Consider the following 18,267-nt stretch of genomic DNA (forward strand, 5'->3'; position numbering starts at 1 on the left):
TGGTGCAGACTCAAGTGTTGTCTTCACTGTCCCAAAGTAGTCTGTGAAATACATTGCTGAAAAATGTATAAACAGTAAACATATAATTTTCCCTTTTCAGTATAACAAGGATACTGTGACCTCACAAAATATGTCTTTGGCCTCCTGAACCATTCACACTCACATTCAGACCTATGGGCAATTTAGGATCACCAGTGCAAGTAACCTGCATGTCTCTGGACTGTGGGAGAAAGTCAGGGTACCTGAAGGAAACCCATGCAGGCACAGGTAAAACTTCCTCTTAATTAATTAATTCCTCTTCCTCTTCTGTTTTTACAGTGTCACACAGCTTCCACAACTGTAGATTGATTTAAAGTCATTGGATGATTTTTATATTTTGCTCACTGGCTGCATTTGATTTTAAAAGTATTTCAGTGTGCTCTTATTTGATGGATTTTTTTTACAGTTGGATATTAAAGTTATTTTGAATGACAGATGTTACAGTATCCCATGTCCATGTTTTATACATACATGTATATTTTGTCATCCAGGTTTGATTTTGACAACTACAAAGTAAGTTTAAAATGAGTAAATTAGACAGCCCGTCTCCATTAAAGCTGAAATCATTTCCCATGTTGCCTGCAGTTAAAAAAAAATCTGCACTGTAACTATGAATGATATTCATGACACTAGCAGTATGATTGAAATGAGCTCATAATTCTGGAAGCCTGGGAATGTCTGGTAGGTCTTCAACTCCCACCTGTCTTTACATGGTCTTTACACACAGCAGCAGGCATGGCTGCTTCATGTGGTTGGTGAGGTCGCAGTGATAAATTCATGTGTGAACATTTGTGGTGCAATAATGGAGACGTCATAAAAAATAAGCTCTCTATTAAGTACGATGGAGTCTATGTAGGCCCCTCTGTAAGGTGATTATTGAAATAACAATCTGTTAAAAATACATAATACAACTCATTTATCTACAGGCAGGGTGGAACATCTTGACATTTACTATGTGGTTACTCTGAATTTATGATGAAAATTGGTCATGATTAAGAGCATATAACATATTTATCAGTTCTTACTGGTACTTAAATATAGGTACAGTGAAACAAGGGAGTAACAACTGATAAGTTTAGAGGAAAGGAGAAATAAATTATACTGTCAGTACTTTGTGAGTACTGAGAACTCATGGGGTACAGAAGTGATCTGAACAGTTGTTAACAATGTGGTCTGCTCTCAAGTAATTATGGTATAAGTATTTTCAGTGTATTAGTGCAAATAAATGCTGTTACCCTGTTCTCATGGCAGTTGTCATATTGTTCAGGTCTGTCTTTGGCAGGAACTTATGATTTGGAATAAGAGCAAGATTTTGTCTCTGTATTGAACATTATGAACATGAAGTCAGTGCTTAGCACCATTCTGGTCCTAACTGAGCTCCTCACCTCCTTAAACTGGGTGGGACTCAATAAGAACAGGCTGATACAAAGCCATGCACCAAACAGGATTTAGGTAGACAATGATGGGTTGGCTTGGTCACTGTCAACAGTTCAAGCAGACTAATCCTCACTGACCGGATGTTGTGAGCTGCCAAACAGGACAGTTTTTAAACAGTGGCAGCTTTACCTCTTTAAATTAATTTGTCATTTTCTGAACAATGGGACCTCAGATTTGGACAAAAGCAGACTTCTCATTTCTAGCCAGTGACTGAAGATTTTGTCTACTTAACTATTGCAGATCTTAATCAGCTGTAGCCAGCCAGCTGATGCAGCTAAGCTGAGCTCCATGGGTTTCTTGAAAACTGACCTTTTAATGTTTTATGATGATTCATTTTACAACCAGAAACCTGCAAAATGCTCCATAAATATGTTTTTGTTGGTTACATATGTGACATCATGTTAATAGACTAAAACTCTGGTTCTCTGTCCTCTCAGGTGACACTGGTTCACTCCAGTGAGGCTATCAAAGTGTTGCAAAGGGTGACCAATGAACAGTCAGACAGAGTTTTCTTCAAGAGCCTCTTCCGCTCAGGCTCACAGTCTGAAGCTACCATCTGTAATGTATGCCTGCCTCCAAAAAACCAGCCATTATGCAACTATCACTGACCTTCATACAGGTGAGCCGTGGTTCTGCTACAAACCAAAGAAGCTGAGCTGTGATGCCAGGATCAACCACTTTTTTGGAGGATACAGAGAAAACATCACAGCTGCAGAAAAGAAGCTCTTTCAAAGGTGAGGGAGAAAAGAGAAAGGCGTACAGAAGTAGCATTTTGTGCGACTTTTGATAAACATATATATAAGAAGTTTACAGTCTTGAACTACCCAGTCGCCCAGTGGTTGGGATGCAACCACAAATGTCCTTTGCTCTTTATATCAGACTTTTCAAAAGCATGACACACACATTCTTGTGCCACTTGGGGACATGTACCACCCACCTAAACATTGTCGCAGACCAAGCACATCCCCCCATTGGCAACAACACTCCATCTGGATGATTGCCAGGACCCAAGGCTTCCAGCAGGACATTGCACTTTAATGAGATGATCAGTGTTATCTGCTTCATCTGATCAGTGCATAATCACCTCACAAAGTTGATATGGCTAACATGTTAGCAAAAAGTTTCCCTTTTAAACATCCAGTAGATATGGAGCAACAGTAGGATTCATCCTGGTAAATTTAAGTCCAGTACTCATGAGGGAAATGTCTGGCTTAGCTGCTAAATGCTAAGCTGTGTTCAACAGCTAACTGCTAACTAACTAACTTAGTTACCTTTTAAGCAGAGGGTAAAATGAAACACATTTTCTTTGTCCCTTTGTCAGTGCTTCTGGAAGCATGAGCAGATTGTGTTTGACCCAGCAATGATTATAAAGTGCCTTCTTAGAAAACTGAACAACTTCAACATCTGTGATGGAGAAATCTGCCATTCAAGCAGTCCTAATTTAGTGGCTCATTGTTTTGTTGTAATTTTAGAAAAAGATTTAAAAATGTTGTCCTCCTTTGTTATATTTATATTCTTAATAATGTAGTGTCTGTAACAAATACGTATGTGTTTTCATTCAGAAATGTCAAGTCTCCATTCAAGCTTCAGGACCTGCCAGTGTCGCTGTGTTACCAAAAAAGACAGGTAAAGCATGATTTTTACTTCCATATAATTACAATAATTCAGTAATTACATTCACACAGCTGAGGCATCATCCAGACTGCAAACCCAAAAGCATTGTCACTTGAATGAAACGCTGACCAACAGCGACTGGTACTCACTGCAGAATCACAAATTGCTCAGAGCTATGTTCAAAGGATTGAATGTTCATCTGGTGGATGCATGGGAGATGGTTCTGGCCCACCACCTGCCACACAACCTCCACCCACAACCTCCTATTATTAAGAATATGATAGATGTTCTCTTGACCTACATATGTCCTCAGAAGGGCAGCTAGATGTGTGTTTGTTGGGAGAGGAGTGGATTCAAATGCAGTGACAATGAGTGACAACATCTGAACAAAAATGTAGCAAAAAACTTTTTTTGTATGCCTATTCAAATTTGAACTATACTAAGTATGGTTCTTTACATTTTGGGTGACTGTCAGATATCTAGGTATTACAACTGCTGAAACATGCTGGCTCAGACAGGGGGAGAGATGGAGGAGCACTGGAGAAATTATGTAACAGAGCTGTGACTCTGCACCGGTCAGTTGTTTTATGGTGTTTTCAGGAAATCCTTGGAAGCTCAAAGCTGGAAAATGTCAAGTGACCAAATATTTTTAAGATCTTTGTTTGTCATGAGTTAAATATTTTCCTTGATCAAAGACATTGCTGCAGGATGTAAATAATGGATGTCCAGCAAGCGTACTGTGCTTGTTAATGTACATGACACATAAGGATTTATTTACAGTTTCCCAGGTAGATTAATTCCCATTGTAAACACTTATTGTAGTAGTTCTTTACTCTCATCTTGAGCCTTTACTCCACCACAGCAACACTGGAAATAACAGCTATTTCATTGCCCAAGTTGTCATTTGTGCTCTAAGTTTGAGTAGTGTTAGTGTGTATCAGAAATAACTTTAATCTGTCTCAAAATAGCTCCTGAATAGGAGATGGGGCATAAAATTTTTTTATGAAAACTATACACACAGTATGAACTGTTTTATGCTGCCAGACTATTGTTCTTGATATAACAACAATAAATTTACATGATGTTATCTGATGCTAACCACTATTGGAGGCTTTTCAAACCTGAATTTGGTTGTGGGTTGATGGAAAAAAGGGAATTTCTGAGTTTATGTATATAAACCATGTAAAACGGAGAGTATTTTTTATGTCTATAATATTAGTTTGAGGATGAACTCACTGTTGGTGTTTTATAAGGGGATTAAAAAACATTCGACCGGCAGGTTCTGCAAACAAAAGCATTTAATGACCATGTAGTTTATACATAGATGTTTCACAATGAGATAAATGAACTTTGGGAATTGTTAGCACTACTACTGCAAAGATCTACACAAAGTGTGCAGTATATGTATATATATAATTTGCTGCATCAAATGAATCAAAATTATGAGCAAAGTGACTTAGTACACTGAAAGTAACAAAGTAAAATAAAAACAGTTATGACTGGGCAATAGCATTCAGCCCTCCATGCTTTTGAAATGACTTCAGATTTCTAAAGTTGGTTGATTTGTAAAACAACAAATCCTAAGTGTGTAATAATTTTGGGGATGTCTGTAAATAAAATTACTGGCATCCATCATTTCAAATGTCTTTCACTGGCACAGACCAAATATCCACATTATTTGGTGCAATTTCAATTTCACATCTACTTCTCAACTGTTACTTTGTCTGATGCACTGACATAAAGATGTTTGGAAAAAAAATATACAATCTCCAAAGGCAGAAACACCCTGGAAGCGTGATATAAACAAGACAACCTACCAATCTTGCTGTGCTACAACAAAAGCCAAACATGAAGTTAAACATGAGTGGGCTCCTCTCATGCAGACTTGATCATGATCCTGCTGGCCTTGACTGAGTAAGGTGCAGTAGTTTTCCAGCTGTGCCAGTAAAGGCCAGATGCCCAACCGATGTGGTTACCAGCAGGATGCCAGTCACCATTTAGACTGGCAGAGCCACAGCGACTGTACCACCAACCACCACCCTCTGAAGAGGCACACTGATTTTCAGCAATGTCTCCAAAGATGCATGGGGAGCAGCCGTCGTTGTCACGGTCAATAGTGCTGAAACCGAACCCGTTCTGGTCAATGCCTGGAAAGGTACCACGGATGGCATCACCTTCAAAAAGAGTAAGCAAGTACTTAAAAAAAAGATAATGATTAAAACTCTGTCACCATCCTCACAAAATCAAGTCTTCACAGTTAGATTGATAATGATGTCTGATGCTTAAAATTTTCTGACTGAGCAGCTTTAATTTACATTTATTTGCTCATATAATAAAGCAAACTGAAGTGAAAGGAGCACAGAACTAAGGAAAAAGCCAATCTAAAAATTATAAATGAAATGGAAAAAATAGGATATTTGTTTCTATAAAAAGAAAAAAGGGTGGCAGAGAGAGAAGCTAAAAAGAAAAAGTTAAAAAGTCCACAGTACCTGCATTTCCGCTGTATTTCCCAACATGCAGTTTGAAAGCTGCTTTCTCATTTTCCAGTCTAAAGTTTTTGTACTCAGCGAAAGCACTGACGTCTTCATGGTCCAACAAGTCCACCCTCATGATCCAGTTCTTGGTCTTATTCTTGGTAACAGAGTAAACCTTCTTCAGACCAAGCCAGTGGTCCTCTGAGGGAATCAGCAGAGCACAAAGAAAACTATTAATGTCTGATATGTTTTGCACCAACTGCACCAATTTACAGAAACAAACTACAACCCAAAGACCTGCCCTGTTTTTGTTTTATAAAGTTGGCTTTAATAGTTAATAGCTGCCTTATAATGTATCACTTTTAAACTTTCTCAGGATTAAAAATAATTAATAGTGACACACAGCAGTTAACACTGCAGTGCAGTATGTTACTCACGTGTCAGGTCTCCAAAACCATTTTTATATGCTGCCCATTTCCTGTTGAAGGAAACCGCTCCTCCACTGCGCCTCTGAAACACCATCCAGCCTCCGTCTGCCCTCATCTCACAGTACACCTGAGCAGGTAGTCCAGGAAACAGATTAAGAAAACCAGCTAACTGTTTTTTTTAACTCTGACTGACTAAGACTGAGACACGTTCTACAGGCCTTTAAAAACAAAATGTAATGTCTTAAATGTTAAATGAATGTAACATGCAGAGCTCTGTTTGACTTTATTGATTACTGCAGAAACATTTTGTTTCTCTGTGAGAAATCTGCCACCTTTGTCAGTGTAAACAGTGTGTGTGCCATGTGAGAATGGAAAGCTTCAGGCATAGCAGAGGCAGGGCTTAGTGAACTGACCAGCTACAAGCACATATTGTACACAACATGTCATATCTGATACCTTGAACGGTGTCTTGACTCCGGGAGGCTTGATTACATAAACCCCACTGGATGCTCGTGGTGAGAGAGCCTTAATCTGTGTGCAGTCTGTTCCTGAGATTGAAATGACAGCAGACAAACAAGAAGAGTTTGATCAACAGCCAATATTCATATATTGGTACCTTTTACCTTCCACAATTTGTACATTATATGAAATTGTAAGTAATAATAATATGCTCTGTACCTTGAGGAGAAACTGCTCTCTGCTGTTTCTAGCAATACCACAGAAAGAGTTTTTTAAGTCAGACTTGAAAATACACAACTTAAAAGGAAAATAATCCTGATCTTAAGAAAAACATCAACAACAACAAGAAAATAGAGAAAGAAGACATTCAAGAGAGGAGAGAATGATGTCATTTTTATTTTTACCTCAGCCTGTTCTGTGCAGCTCAAGAGAAATGCCAAGATGAGCACACAATATCCAACCAGACTCTTCATTTTGACCTGAGTTTCTGAATTTAAAAAAATGACAATTTAGTCTTCTGGTTTATCTTTAAACATTTTCTAAAGAAATGTAATGTTAGTCAATGCTAAGCTGGCACAACAACGTTACTTCACTGAATGTTAAATGAAAACTGCAGTTTACAGCTCAGCCCTCGTGAGGTGACAAACAAACAGGCAAGAGAAAGCAGACATTTCAGACTTCATTCACTTTCACTAGACGGAGGTGTATAATACTGCCATTAAAAGTTGATCGTGTCTTTCTCTGAACACTTACCTGCGCGTTGGCTGTACCTTGTGCCCCCAACTCAAACTCCACAATAGCGGCAGCACCTTTTTCTACTGACTTCACTACCACACCCCCTTCACACATACGGTGAATGTTGTCACTTCCTGTTATGTAAGAGAGCGTAGGAGAGTCTGCACACCCGATCCATTCATCACCTTACCACTTCTCCTTAAGTATTTGTTTTCTTCTTCTTCTTCTTTTTTATATTAAGTGCGTCACACAACTTTCACAACTGCAGCACTTTGCACTAACTCTGACTTTTTCCATCTGGCTGCACCTCTAAAGCCAAACAAAATACCAGAGGCGAAGCAGGGTATGAGGTTAGCGAGGTAAAACCCGGGTTTAACCCTGGGTTTTCAGAGTTATGTCGGTGGTTCACTTCGCTGGGTAAATCGCCATGGTAACATATACCGAACGGTGGGGCAGGTTAACGTCAGAGGATCAGATCAAAACCTGTCCAAAGCCCAACTACTGATCAATCAAATTACTGGAAAGCCTTCATAACCATTCCTACAGGATCCCGACATGGACAAAAGAGTTTACAACGACGTGATCTGTTTTTATAGGTCAAGTTTTTCCAGAAGTTCACAACAGAGCTTCTAACAAACAGAGGGGAGGTTTAGCACACTAAATGATTACATACTTAACATTATGTCCTCGTGTTCATTTATCAAAAATGCTTTTATCCACACACTTGCCAGATTGACCTCATGAGACGTTAATTCTCTGCTATACATGCAACAGTTTGACATTACTGGTTTATATCTGCATTACGTAGTCAGAATAATTGGTTCAGTCAGACAGCAACAGCAAAAAAACAAACAAACAACAACAACAACAAAAAAAAAAACTAAGAAGCTTAATAATAATTTTCTGTTCTTTTTTACATTATATCCCCAGCCAGACTTTATTAATTGGGACGCATTTCTAGAGTTTAATTTTTATCCTAGTTATGTGAGCATGTTTCACCTTGTTGACTATGCCTCTTGGACGTCACTTTAACCAGATGTATGTGCAGGTGTCAGTGTTTTATTAGTGGTTCTGACAACATTTCTTGTGATGAACAACTCTGCCTTTTACTCGTGCAATGGCTGGATCAGGAAATCCAGGGTCGACTTGCTGAGTTGATAACCATCATCGTACGACCACTTAGCAAGACTGCAGTTGTTAGGCTTAATTAAGTCAGATAAGGAAAAGGCATTCTGGGTATGCTGAGCTTGTTTTGTAGTACAGGCCTCAAGGCTTAGTCAAACAAGAAATACCTACTGTGCTGTTGAAGTCAGATGCAGTGCTAGATGGACCTGGAGTCACAATATTTTGCATGACAATTACAAGTATTCAGTGTTTACTGGGATAGAAAATTTTACATTTGAAATCCACAAACTAATAATTACACTTTTTGATTGCTTTGTACAGACATTCATGGCCCCTAGAGGATGAATGCTACTGAGTTTGGAAATCCCAGCACCATCAGGAGGTTGAGGTTTTGTTTGTTTGTTTGTTTGTTTGTTTTTTTGTGAAATGTATCCAGAACTGTTGTTTTTTGCAACACCAAATCTTCATATGTACTTCATATTTGTCTGTGATTGTGACAATGGCAAGATAAGTGTAAAATCTAACAGTCTGACAGCTTGAAGATCTCCATGATGTACAGCCTCAAAGAGCCATTAGGATGTTGGATGATTTTTGCTTTTGCTCACTAGCTGCATTTGATTTAATTGATTTGTTAGTGTGATGCATGTATGTTTAATATTATATGATTAATTGTTTATCCTAATGCACCTCTGCTGCCCAGTTCATATGGACTTACAAGACCACAAGACTTAACAACAACCTTGATGGCTACATGACAAATTGACAAATTCAGTTGTTATATTGGATACAGTGTCCTCTGTCTCAGCTGCCAAGCAATCTCGCCAAAATAAAACTCCACATTAAAAAGCTAACTCAACATTCAGCATCAGACAAAAATAAAAATAAAAATAAAAAGATCAGGGTTCTAAAACTGGATCTTGTCAAACAAATTCTTTATTTCGTTCAGTCAGTACATGGAGGGCAGCGGAATACACACTGAAATTCATCCTCAACAACCCCAAGATCACAAAAAACACACACAAAGGTTGCTCTTTGGGAATGCTTTTATATCTGCCTACCTTAATTGCTAGTGGTAAAGTATCAGTCTTCACTGAGCACAAAGAGACCTTTGCATTCTCTGAAAGTATAATTCTTCTTCTTACAAATTTAATTTATGTTACATTTCAAGTTATTCCTAAGGAGATCACCAATGGAAAATCCTGTTGTGACCTCTCGCAATCCAGGATGATTGTGTTCACAGACAGTTCACACAGTTCAAGATCTTTTTTGTCAGTCTGTCCTGTCGCAATCAAACAAGGCAATTTCACAACCTTTGCGTCACGGGAAATGGCTCCCCTCCCAAATCGTCTTTAATTGCTTGCTTAGCAGTAAATTTATACACTACAAGAAAACATCTCATGGCTCTGAATAGCATTACTGTCAAGGGAAACCTCAAAACCCCAGACTCCTACAGTATTTAATAAAACTGAGTCCAACCATTGAGTTAGGGTTAGTTAGTTTTGTGAATATTGAAGGACTAAGATCCAACCATATAGTATACTTTAAAGGTATTAAACCAAACAATAACCAAAAAATACACTTGCTCTTCTGTTCACTTTGTTTTCTAGAATGTGTCATCTTTATCAGCACTTTAACATATTATAGCTGAAAGTTTACAGTTGGCTGGATGCTACCAAATTTACATGAACCCTTTTTACAGTGTCTATGTTTTTATACACTACATTTGATCATTTTGTCTTAGATTTTAACAACTACAAAATATTTTTCTATTGACGACATATCATTCTCCAGCATTGCTGCCACTCTCTGAGCATAAAAACACCATTTCTTTCATAAGAAATTCAATTATTTCCCATGTTGCCTGCTTTTAAAATTCTTGAATTCTTTCAGCACTGGCTGAATGAGAAGTGAGATGTGGCGTGTCCTCCTCTGTACAAATAATTACAGAGCAGTCATCCTCCTCCATCCCAAACCCGGCATAGAGGGGCTCATTGAAAGTGCTGTAGAATGTGTGAAGGTGACTCAGGGTCCCAGAGGAGACGCTGTAGAAGGACAGGATGCCACCTGGCCAGTCCAGATAGACTCCGACCCTGTGGGAACGAGACAGAGGTGCTGGTATCTCCACAGACTGGTGGTCATGCTGAGCTCTGTAGTGATCCTCAGAGCAGTACAGACTCCAGGACTGGTCTGTGTAGCCAAACCCACAGAGGTGAGAGCTCGCCCTTCGACGAATCCCCCTCATTGTCACGGCGACATCCACCCAGCGTCCTCTCCACTCCACCTCCCAGTAGTGGCGTTGGGTGAGGTTTTGGTGACAGAGCACTTGGGAAACACTCTCAAACCTCTCAGGATGATCTGGGTACTGCTGTCTCTCTCTGACCCATGTCACCTGCTTTCCCCCGTCGTACAGGAAGAGAGACTTGGCAGCTGTGTTCACGTCAAACGTCAGTGTACATGCATCTGTACAAGACACAGATATGGCTTTTTCAGTGTTCTCTTTGAATGGCTATTTAATTAATCATTCTAAATAGGTTCAGGGCCTCATTAACCCAGCAACATGCCTCAGGGCAGAAATTAACTATGACCCCTGTTGACCCATTTCTGTCCCGCTCAGCAAATTTTATGTCGTGAAATGCACCATGACAAGATATTAACTAAAATAATAAAAGCCATTAAAACCAAATTTTAAGACAGGGACCCTCTGCAAAATGGGGGCTCAACAGCATGACCCATATCATTTCAGATTTAATGTGCTGTAGTGAAGTTTTAACAAACTATCACACTATGGGCAGTTGCTAATTTTGTCTGGTAATCTAGCTAGGATGAGGTCAAAGACTGACAGAAAAAGAAAGAAAGAAAGAAAAAAGTAAAAAAGAAAGAAAGAGATTACAGAACTCACGCTGTTAGTTTTAAATAAATCTCTATCCTGCCATCTGTTGGACAAATGACAGTACAACATGTCAAATGGAAAACAAGTGAAAAAGGCTGAAAGAGCATGCCCTTCAAAAAGTTAGTGGAAAAAGGACAGTTGGAAAAAACAGTTTAAGTTATGATGTTTATTTTTGCGTTGCAACATGCATTTAAAGGTTCATATTAGAACATGTTATGACACGTTAGTACGAGAACGTACAGGTGCATTGAGATCAAAATCCCTGCATATGATTTTTAGCTATGTACTTTTTCCACAAACTTTTTGAAGCCCCCTCGTATGGTGCATGTCTGATTAATATATGTACACAATCGAAACTAAACTAAAACTTAACTCTGGTAGCAGATGGAAGAATGATTCTAAACAAGACCTAATCTTTAGGTACCTAGAGTTTGCTTTTTCAATTCAAAGATGTTTGTCTTTTAGATGTTTGTTTAAATGTTGAAACAGAGGATTTTAAAAATGCAACCTAAACGAATACATTCATTTCATGATAATCAAAATTACATCTATTTAAAAATTACTACAATTTTGTTAGACCTGCAGAAGCTTACATGTCAAACTGTTAAAGCAGTGACAGAGCCTGACATTTACTTTTCACTCTATTACAGGATCTTCAGTTTTTTAAATAAAATGACATGAAAATAACATGGTAAAAATACATCACTTACAGTTTTTCAGTGTTGATGTCAAATAGCACTCTGCATTATGGTCCACACTGTAGACAAGAGATTAATCATTAATAGATACACTGAAATTAAGAAGTCATTTATAGCTGGCTTTTGTGAGCAGATTATACAAACAACATATACGTTCGACATATGTAAAATCTGATTGTATCCCCTGTAGAGCATGTGACTGTGCTGAACCTTGGGTCTATTGTGTTTTCTATTTGATGCAATTCATCATGTGTGCATCACATGTGCCTCTGCTCTGAAACAAACTAAAACAGTCCAATAAAGGGAACTTAAACATTAAGTGAAACTTTGAACCACAAGACATGCTGCATATTTTAAGAAACATCCATCAAGTCATGTGATATACTGATATTGGTTTTCACTTTCTTTATTTCAGGAATCTTTCTGAATGTATTTGCTTTTTTTCTTTATTGTACCAGATACTAATACCAGAGACCAGGACAGATTTATACCTAGGAACCACTAAAGCTAACTAAACCACTATTTTACCTGAGTTTTTCTAGTTTACTCAGCGGGTTATCCAGATGAACAGAGATCAGCCTCACTCCAGAGTCCTGCAAGTAGTTGTAGCTGAGGTCCAGTTGCCTCAGATAGGATGGGTTGGAGTTCAGCGCTGAAGCCAAATAAGTGCAGCCTTCCTCAGTGACACCGCAGAACATCAGCCTATGTCCAGTGTTTGCATTGTTGGGTTATGTAGAGATGTAGAGAGTATGCAGAGAGTTTAAAAATAATAACCTAAATTTTCAAACCTTATAGTTTTTTGTTTTCTGTTTTGTTTTTTGACATTTCTACCTTGCATTTGTACTTCTCTAGTGCAGTTTTTTTTTTTAAACTAGTGACATTATTGCAATTAAGGAGGTAAAGATTATGTTATGCTAAAGATATGTAAAACCAGCTCACCTTAACGTCTCCAGTTTGCAGTGTGGACTTGCTAGTCCTGCAGAGAGCCGCTTCACCTCTGAGTCTTGCAGGTCATTCCCACTCAAATCAAGCTCTTTCAGGTAAGAGGTGTCAGAGTCAAGGACTGAGACAAAATCAGCGCAGCATTTCTGGAGATTGCCTTCATTTAACCTGTGGGTGAGAATATGTTCTGTCTTTATTCCCTGACATTGCCACACAAAGTAAAAATGTTAGACTGTACTGAGATGATGCTTAACTTACTAAAAACAGTAGCCTCTTACTGAACAAATTCCAAAGTCCATTTTGTCATGTAAGTCACTATATTACTTCTTTGTGTCCACTGAACTTGTGACCTCACCTCAATGTCTCCAGTTTACAGTGTGGACTACTCAGTCCAGCACACAGCAGCTGTATGCCTGGACCCTGCAGGTTGTTTCCACCCAGGTCCAGCTCTCTGAGGTGGGAAGACTCAGAGCTGAGAGCTGAGCCAATATGATTGCAGCATTTCTGTGTGAGGCCACACCAGCTGAGCCTGACAGAAGGAGGAAAATTTCAAATGGAATCACAGCACACGGTACATGCAACCTGTGACCATGGCTACACATTGGTGGTAAGCAGGGTGGTGTCACCATTTTGTTAATAAGTATTTGATTTATTAGATCCACATACGTTTTTTGACCAACAACCTAACAAGCCAGAGGACATAAACCAAAACACACTGGTTTGACAAAAAAATATTCTTTATACTACAAGTGATGCTAAATGAACTAAAAAGTTCTTGAGTAGTGGTTATGTCTTGAGATTTAAAGAAGCTATTTGGAAGTTTTTGCTATTGATACTTAGCCAGTGGTAGCATTAACAGCTGTTTACCCAGACAAGACAAAATGTCTAGTCAAAATGTTACTCGTTTAGCATCAAGTTTCATTTTCTTTACTTGCTTCCAGAGTTGTCTCCAGCTGTAAAAGTAACTGCAATATTTTGCTTTTAGTTCTATCACTTTTCTTCTACTGTTTCAACAGTGTAGCTAAAACATCCATAATCAAGTTCTATGATACAGAGGGTGCACTGACCTGAGGGTTTCCAGTCTACAATGTGGACTCTTCAGTCCAGCAGTAAGCAGATATACACCAGAATCCTTCAGACTGTTGTTACTCAGGTCAAGATTTTTCAGGTTAGATGTGCCTGATCTTAAAACTGAAGCCAAATCTTCACAGCAATTGTCTTTCAGCTTGCACTGATTCAACCTGCAGATAAGTATTCACCAGATAACATTACCCTGGATTAGATTCAAGTCCAAGCAAGATATTTACTCATGTTTGTCAGTAAGAGGCCTTAGTGTTTTCAGTTTGCAGTGATGGCTGCATAGTCCCATACACAGAGCCTTTATTCCTGTTTTCTGGAAGTCATTAGCACTCAGGTCCAGTTCTATGAGTTGGGTAGACTCTGTGCTGAGAGCACCAGCCAGTACTTCACAGCAGTCTCCTTCCAGGTTACACTTATGCAATCTAAAAAAAGAAAAAGAAAACAGAGTGCTCTTTAACAAACAGCAGCAAACCTAAACCACAAGTCAACAACCACAAGAGGAAGTTGCTGCTGCTGCTTGTAGGAGTGTATTGTGCAACATTTTAGTCTCTCAAACTGTGTTACAGACCTCAACCTCTTCAATTTACTATGTGGACTTCCTAATCCATCAGAAAGCAGCTTCACCCCTGAATCCTTCAGGCTGTTGTCACTCAGGTCTAGCTCTGTCAGATGAGAGGAGGTTGAGCTCAGTGCAGAGGCCAAGAGTTCACAGCAGTTCTCAGTGAGGTTGCAGCGATTTAACCTAGAAAAGCAACACATAAAAATGTGTATTCATTAAAGGATGACAAAGTGCTCTGGCTCTTGTTTGAAGCTTAGAGAGCAACTAAAACCAACATGCAAGAGTAACATAAGTGTCATGTGGGTAAACTCACAGAGCACGAGTGGAGGAAGTAATGACAGGCAGCAGCTTCACTACTCCTTCTTCTGATCTTATGTACTTCTTCAAGTCGAACTCTTCCTCTGTTGCCTCTGATGTCATCAGTTCAAATGTGAGTGCAGACCACTGAACCGGAGACAGTTTTTTGGCTGCAAGGTTCCCTGAACTCACAAAGCTCTGGATCTCCCGCACCACAGACTCCTCTTTGAGCTCACTAAGGCAGTGGAACAGGTTGAGTTTGGCCTCTGGTTCCTCTTTGATCCTCTCCTTGATAAACTGGATGGTTCTTGCCACATCCTCCTCTCCATCCATCTCTAAGTGCAGTATTCTACCCAGGAGCTCCTGGTTTGACTTCAGCGACAGTCCCAGGAGAAAGCGAAGGAAGAGGTCCCAGCGGCCATCCTTGCTCTCCGAAGCTTTTTCAATGGCCGTTTTGTGAAAATTGAATACAGACTTGGGGAGCCATCTTGTAGACATCCTTTTCAAGTATCCAAGAATAACATTATCCTTTCTTTGCATGTAGGAGTGATGGGCGTACACAGCTGCCAGAAACTCCTGAACTGTCAAATGTACGAAGCTAAAAACTTCTCGCCTCCTCCTGCCCTCCATCACAAATACCTCAGTGCAAACTCCTGAGTAGATAGTCGCCTCTTTGACATCCATGCCACACTCTTTCAGGTCAGCTTCGTAAAAGATCAACTTACCCTTCTCTAGTTGGCGGTATGCCAGCTCTGCTAGCTTCAAAACAACATTGTCACTTCCCATTGGGTAGTGTCCTTCTATCATCCTGTCTGTCTGGCAGAGAAGAAGATACACATACATCTCGGTCAGGGTGTTGGGCATGCCTCCTGTCAAGTTGTCACGCAACATTTTCTTCATCACAGTGACTGTGATCCAGCAGAAAACCGGTATTTGACACATGATGTAGAGGCTTCGTGATGACTTCACATGGCTGATGATTCTAATGGCCAGGTTATCATCATGCACATGCCTCTTGAAATACTCCTCCCTCTGTTCACCAGCAAAGCCCTTGACTTCCGTCCACTGATGGATGTGTTTTCGAGGAATACGGCTGATTGCTGCAGGTCTGGATGGTGATCCAGATGAGGGCGTTCCCAAGCAGATCTCCCGTGATGAGGTTTGTGATCAGCACATCCAGTGAAGCTGGCTCTGTCTCATCTCTCAAGACCTTGTTGTGCTTGAAGTTCAAAGGCAGGAGAGTCTCATCGAGGCCGTCAAAGATGAACAAGACTTTGCATTCTGTTCCCAGCGCCTCAAGAGGTTTCATCTCAGGGAAGAACTGATGGAGCAGCTGCATCAGACTGTAATCTTTCTCATCTATGTTGGGATTAAGCTCACGGAAAGGGAGTGGGAAGAGGAAGGCGATGTCCTGATTTTCCTCTCCTTCTGCCCAGCTCAGGGTAAACTTCCGTACACAGACAGTTTTACCCACACCAGGGATACCCTGGGTAAGCACAGTTCTGATTCGCTTCTCTTGGTCGGGCTTGGGTTTGAAAATGTTGCTAACTTTAATTGAGGTTTCCTCTGTTGACACGTGGCTGCACCTCTGCTGTCTGACTTCATGTTCCTCACTGAAAGTTCCCCAGGCTCCTTCAATCACATGCAGTTCAGTGTAGATTTTGTTAAGGTAGACAGTGTCCCCTTCATCTGCATTTCCCTCATAAAAGTTTTGGTACTTTTCCCTCAGGGTGGATTTCAGCTTGTCTTGGATTGCATGGTGGTTGATTTCTATTCAAAAATAAGTTAAAAACCTTAATTTCATTTCAGTTTTGTACAGTTAAATCTTTAATCCTGCGTCTGTACATGGGTATATGAGTGTGAACTTGTTATCATGACTGTGCGTATGTGTATATTTATCTGCAGGTTTCTTTTTATCTGCTTACCTTTGCCTATTTGATTGCTGGGAACTGATAAGGAAACACAGAGAAGAGATAGGTGTTACATGACCAAGCTATTTTGTCTTACAAGCTAACTAAACAGTCCATATTTATGCTTTAATCATGTTTTACCTTCATCATACTTCTTTTTTAGTTTTTCAGCCCACAGTTTTAGCTTCATCCTCGTCAGTATGTCCACTGTGACAGAAACAGCATCATCATAGCCATAGGTCTGCACCAAATGATCCACGATGCCCGGCCTGTCTACTCCATCAACCCGAGACTTTGGAATGTGAGGGAATCCTTCAAGAACATTACTGTAAAGAAACCACTGGAAGGTCCTAAGCTCTTTGTCAACCAGCTCCTCTAAAGTATCCAACAGCAGCACTGGGACATGCGCCATGTCTGTTCTCCATTCGGATCATGTGATCAGCCAGTCCTGTTGTTGTGTGAACATCCTCTGTCCGAAGCTAGACTTAAATGCACAGCAACACTTTCAGTTTTGAGCTGATGTAGGCTGGCATAGCTGTCGTCATGTTACTCAGTTCCTGCAGAGTTCACTGAAGATTTACAGACCTGTAATCAGCAAAGAAAGCAATGTCACTGCACACAAGAACCCTGTTTACTGTATATGCATTGTCACTGTCCTTCTTATCAGCTTTCCATAATAGTGCATTTATTTGCATGCCACACACGCATAAAACATGTTGAGCAAGTCCAGTCAAGTGCAAGATAGATAAGTATGGGGGCAGCATATGAAAAGCATTATAGTGAGGTAAAACCTTTCCTCAAAAACTGTGCTGTGAGGTTGTGAGAGGAGACAATGGGAGGATTTTTCACAGAGAATGAATAGTTTCATTCTGTGTCACATCCACAGTGAGGTTCTCATTTTGGTGGCCAGATAAACCAAAATAAAAAGGCCTGCATTTCCTCTCATAATGACATGCAGGAGTAAGAATGTTTTTATGAGCTGGAAAAGGTATACTGTGGCAGACTATTTTACAGTGTTTACATATTGGCACAGCTCAGTGCTTACTATCAGCAGTGCAAAGACAATAAAAACAAACATTCATGTGTACTTCCTGAAAACCTATTTGAAGTGGTTTCGTAGATGTGAATAAGAACTATGAGAGAAGAAGAAAAGCAGCTGACTAGCACTGTGGTAAAAACAACAGCAGGGGTGGGTGCTTTAATTATTAATATTGCACACACTCCTGGCAATGTCAAATCAATGAGAGGAGCACAAAGAAAAAATCTGTTGCAAGATTGGTATAAATTGAATAAATAGGTGTTCAGGGGCCTTTAAGATATTGTACCTAATATATACAGGTTTAAAACAGACATATAAACCATTACAGTTAATGAACAGATTTTCTAATAAACAACATGACCTTTTATTTCAAACTTTGAGAAACAAAACACTGACAATCATTCTATCTGCAGCAGGTCTAAGAAAGACATGGTAAACAATGTGAATTGCTCATATTTGTGACTATTGACATGTCAGCCTTATAAGTCCACTATCTGTAAATGATTGATGTCAGTGTATTCTTTGTGTTTCAGACCCAGAC

General features: G+C 39.7%; 2 protein-coding genes across 2 annotated transcripts; both read right to left on the reverse strand.

Annotated features, from left to right (window-relative positions):
• Window positions 1-4,370: 4,370 nt before the first annotated feature.
• Window positions 4,371-7,370, reverse strand: LOC108888365 (angiopoietin-related protein 5). Its single transcript, XM_018684352.2, has 7 exons — window positions 7,205-7,370; window positions 6,856-6,938; window positions 6,671-6,698; window positions 6,449-6,540; window positions 6,002-6,119; window positions 5,580-5,765; window positions 4,371-5,264 (listed from the first exon to the last, which is right to left on the reverse strand). The coding sequence occupies exons 2-7, from the start codon at window positions 6,922-6,924 to the stop codon at window positions 4,966-4,968; spliced, it is 792 nt and encodes a 263-aa protein (XP_018539868.1). The 5' UTR covers window positions 6,925-6,938; window positions 7,205-7,370; the 3' UTR covers window positions 4,371-4,965.
• A 1,856-nt stretch (window positions 7,371-9,226) lies between these two features.
• Window positions 9,227-17,331, reverse strand: LOC108888338 (NACHT, LRR and PYD domains-containing protein 3-like). Its single transcript, XM_018684295.2, is given in 12 exon segments — window positions 9,227-10,771; window positions 11,912-11,958; window positions 12,428-12,601; window positions 12,839-13,009; window positions 13,197-13,370; window positions 13,909-14,097; window positions 14,149-14,343; window positions 14,490-14,663; window positions 14,794-15,890; window positions 15,892-16,547; window positions 16,703-16,726; window positions 16,829-17,331. Coding segments are annotated over 12 exon segments (3,765 nt in total). The 5' UTR covers window positions 17,100-17,331; the 3' UTR covers window positions 9,227-10,178.
• Between the last annotated feature and the right edge of the window lie 936 nt (window positions 17,332-18,267).

Source organism: Lates calcarifer, linkage group LG18, assembly GCF_001640805.2.
Source record: "Lates calcarifer isolate ASB-BC8 linkage group LG18, TLL_Latcal_v3, whole genome shotgun sequence".
Taxonomy (NCBI): Eukaryota; Metazoa; Chordata; class Actinopteri; family Centropomidae; genus Lates; species Lates calcarifer.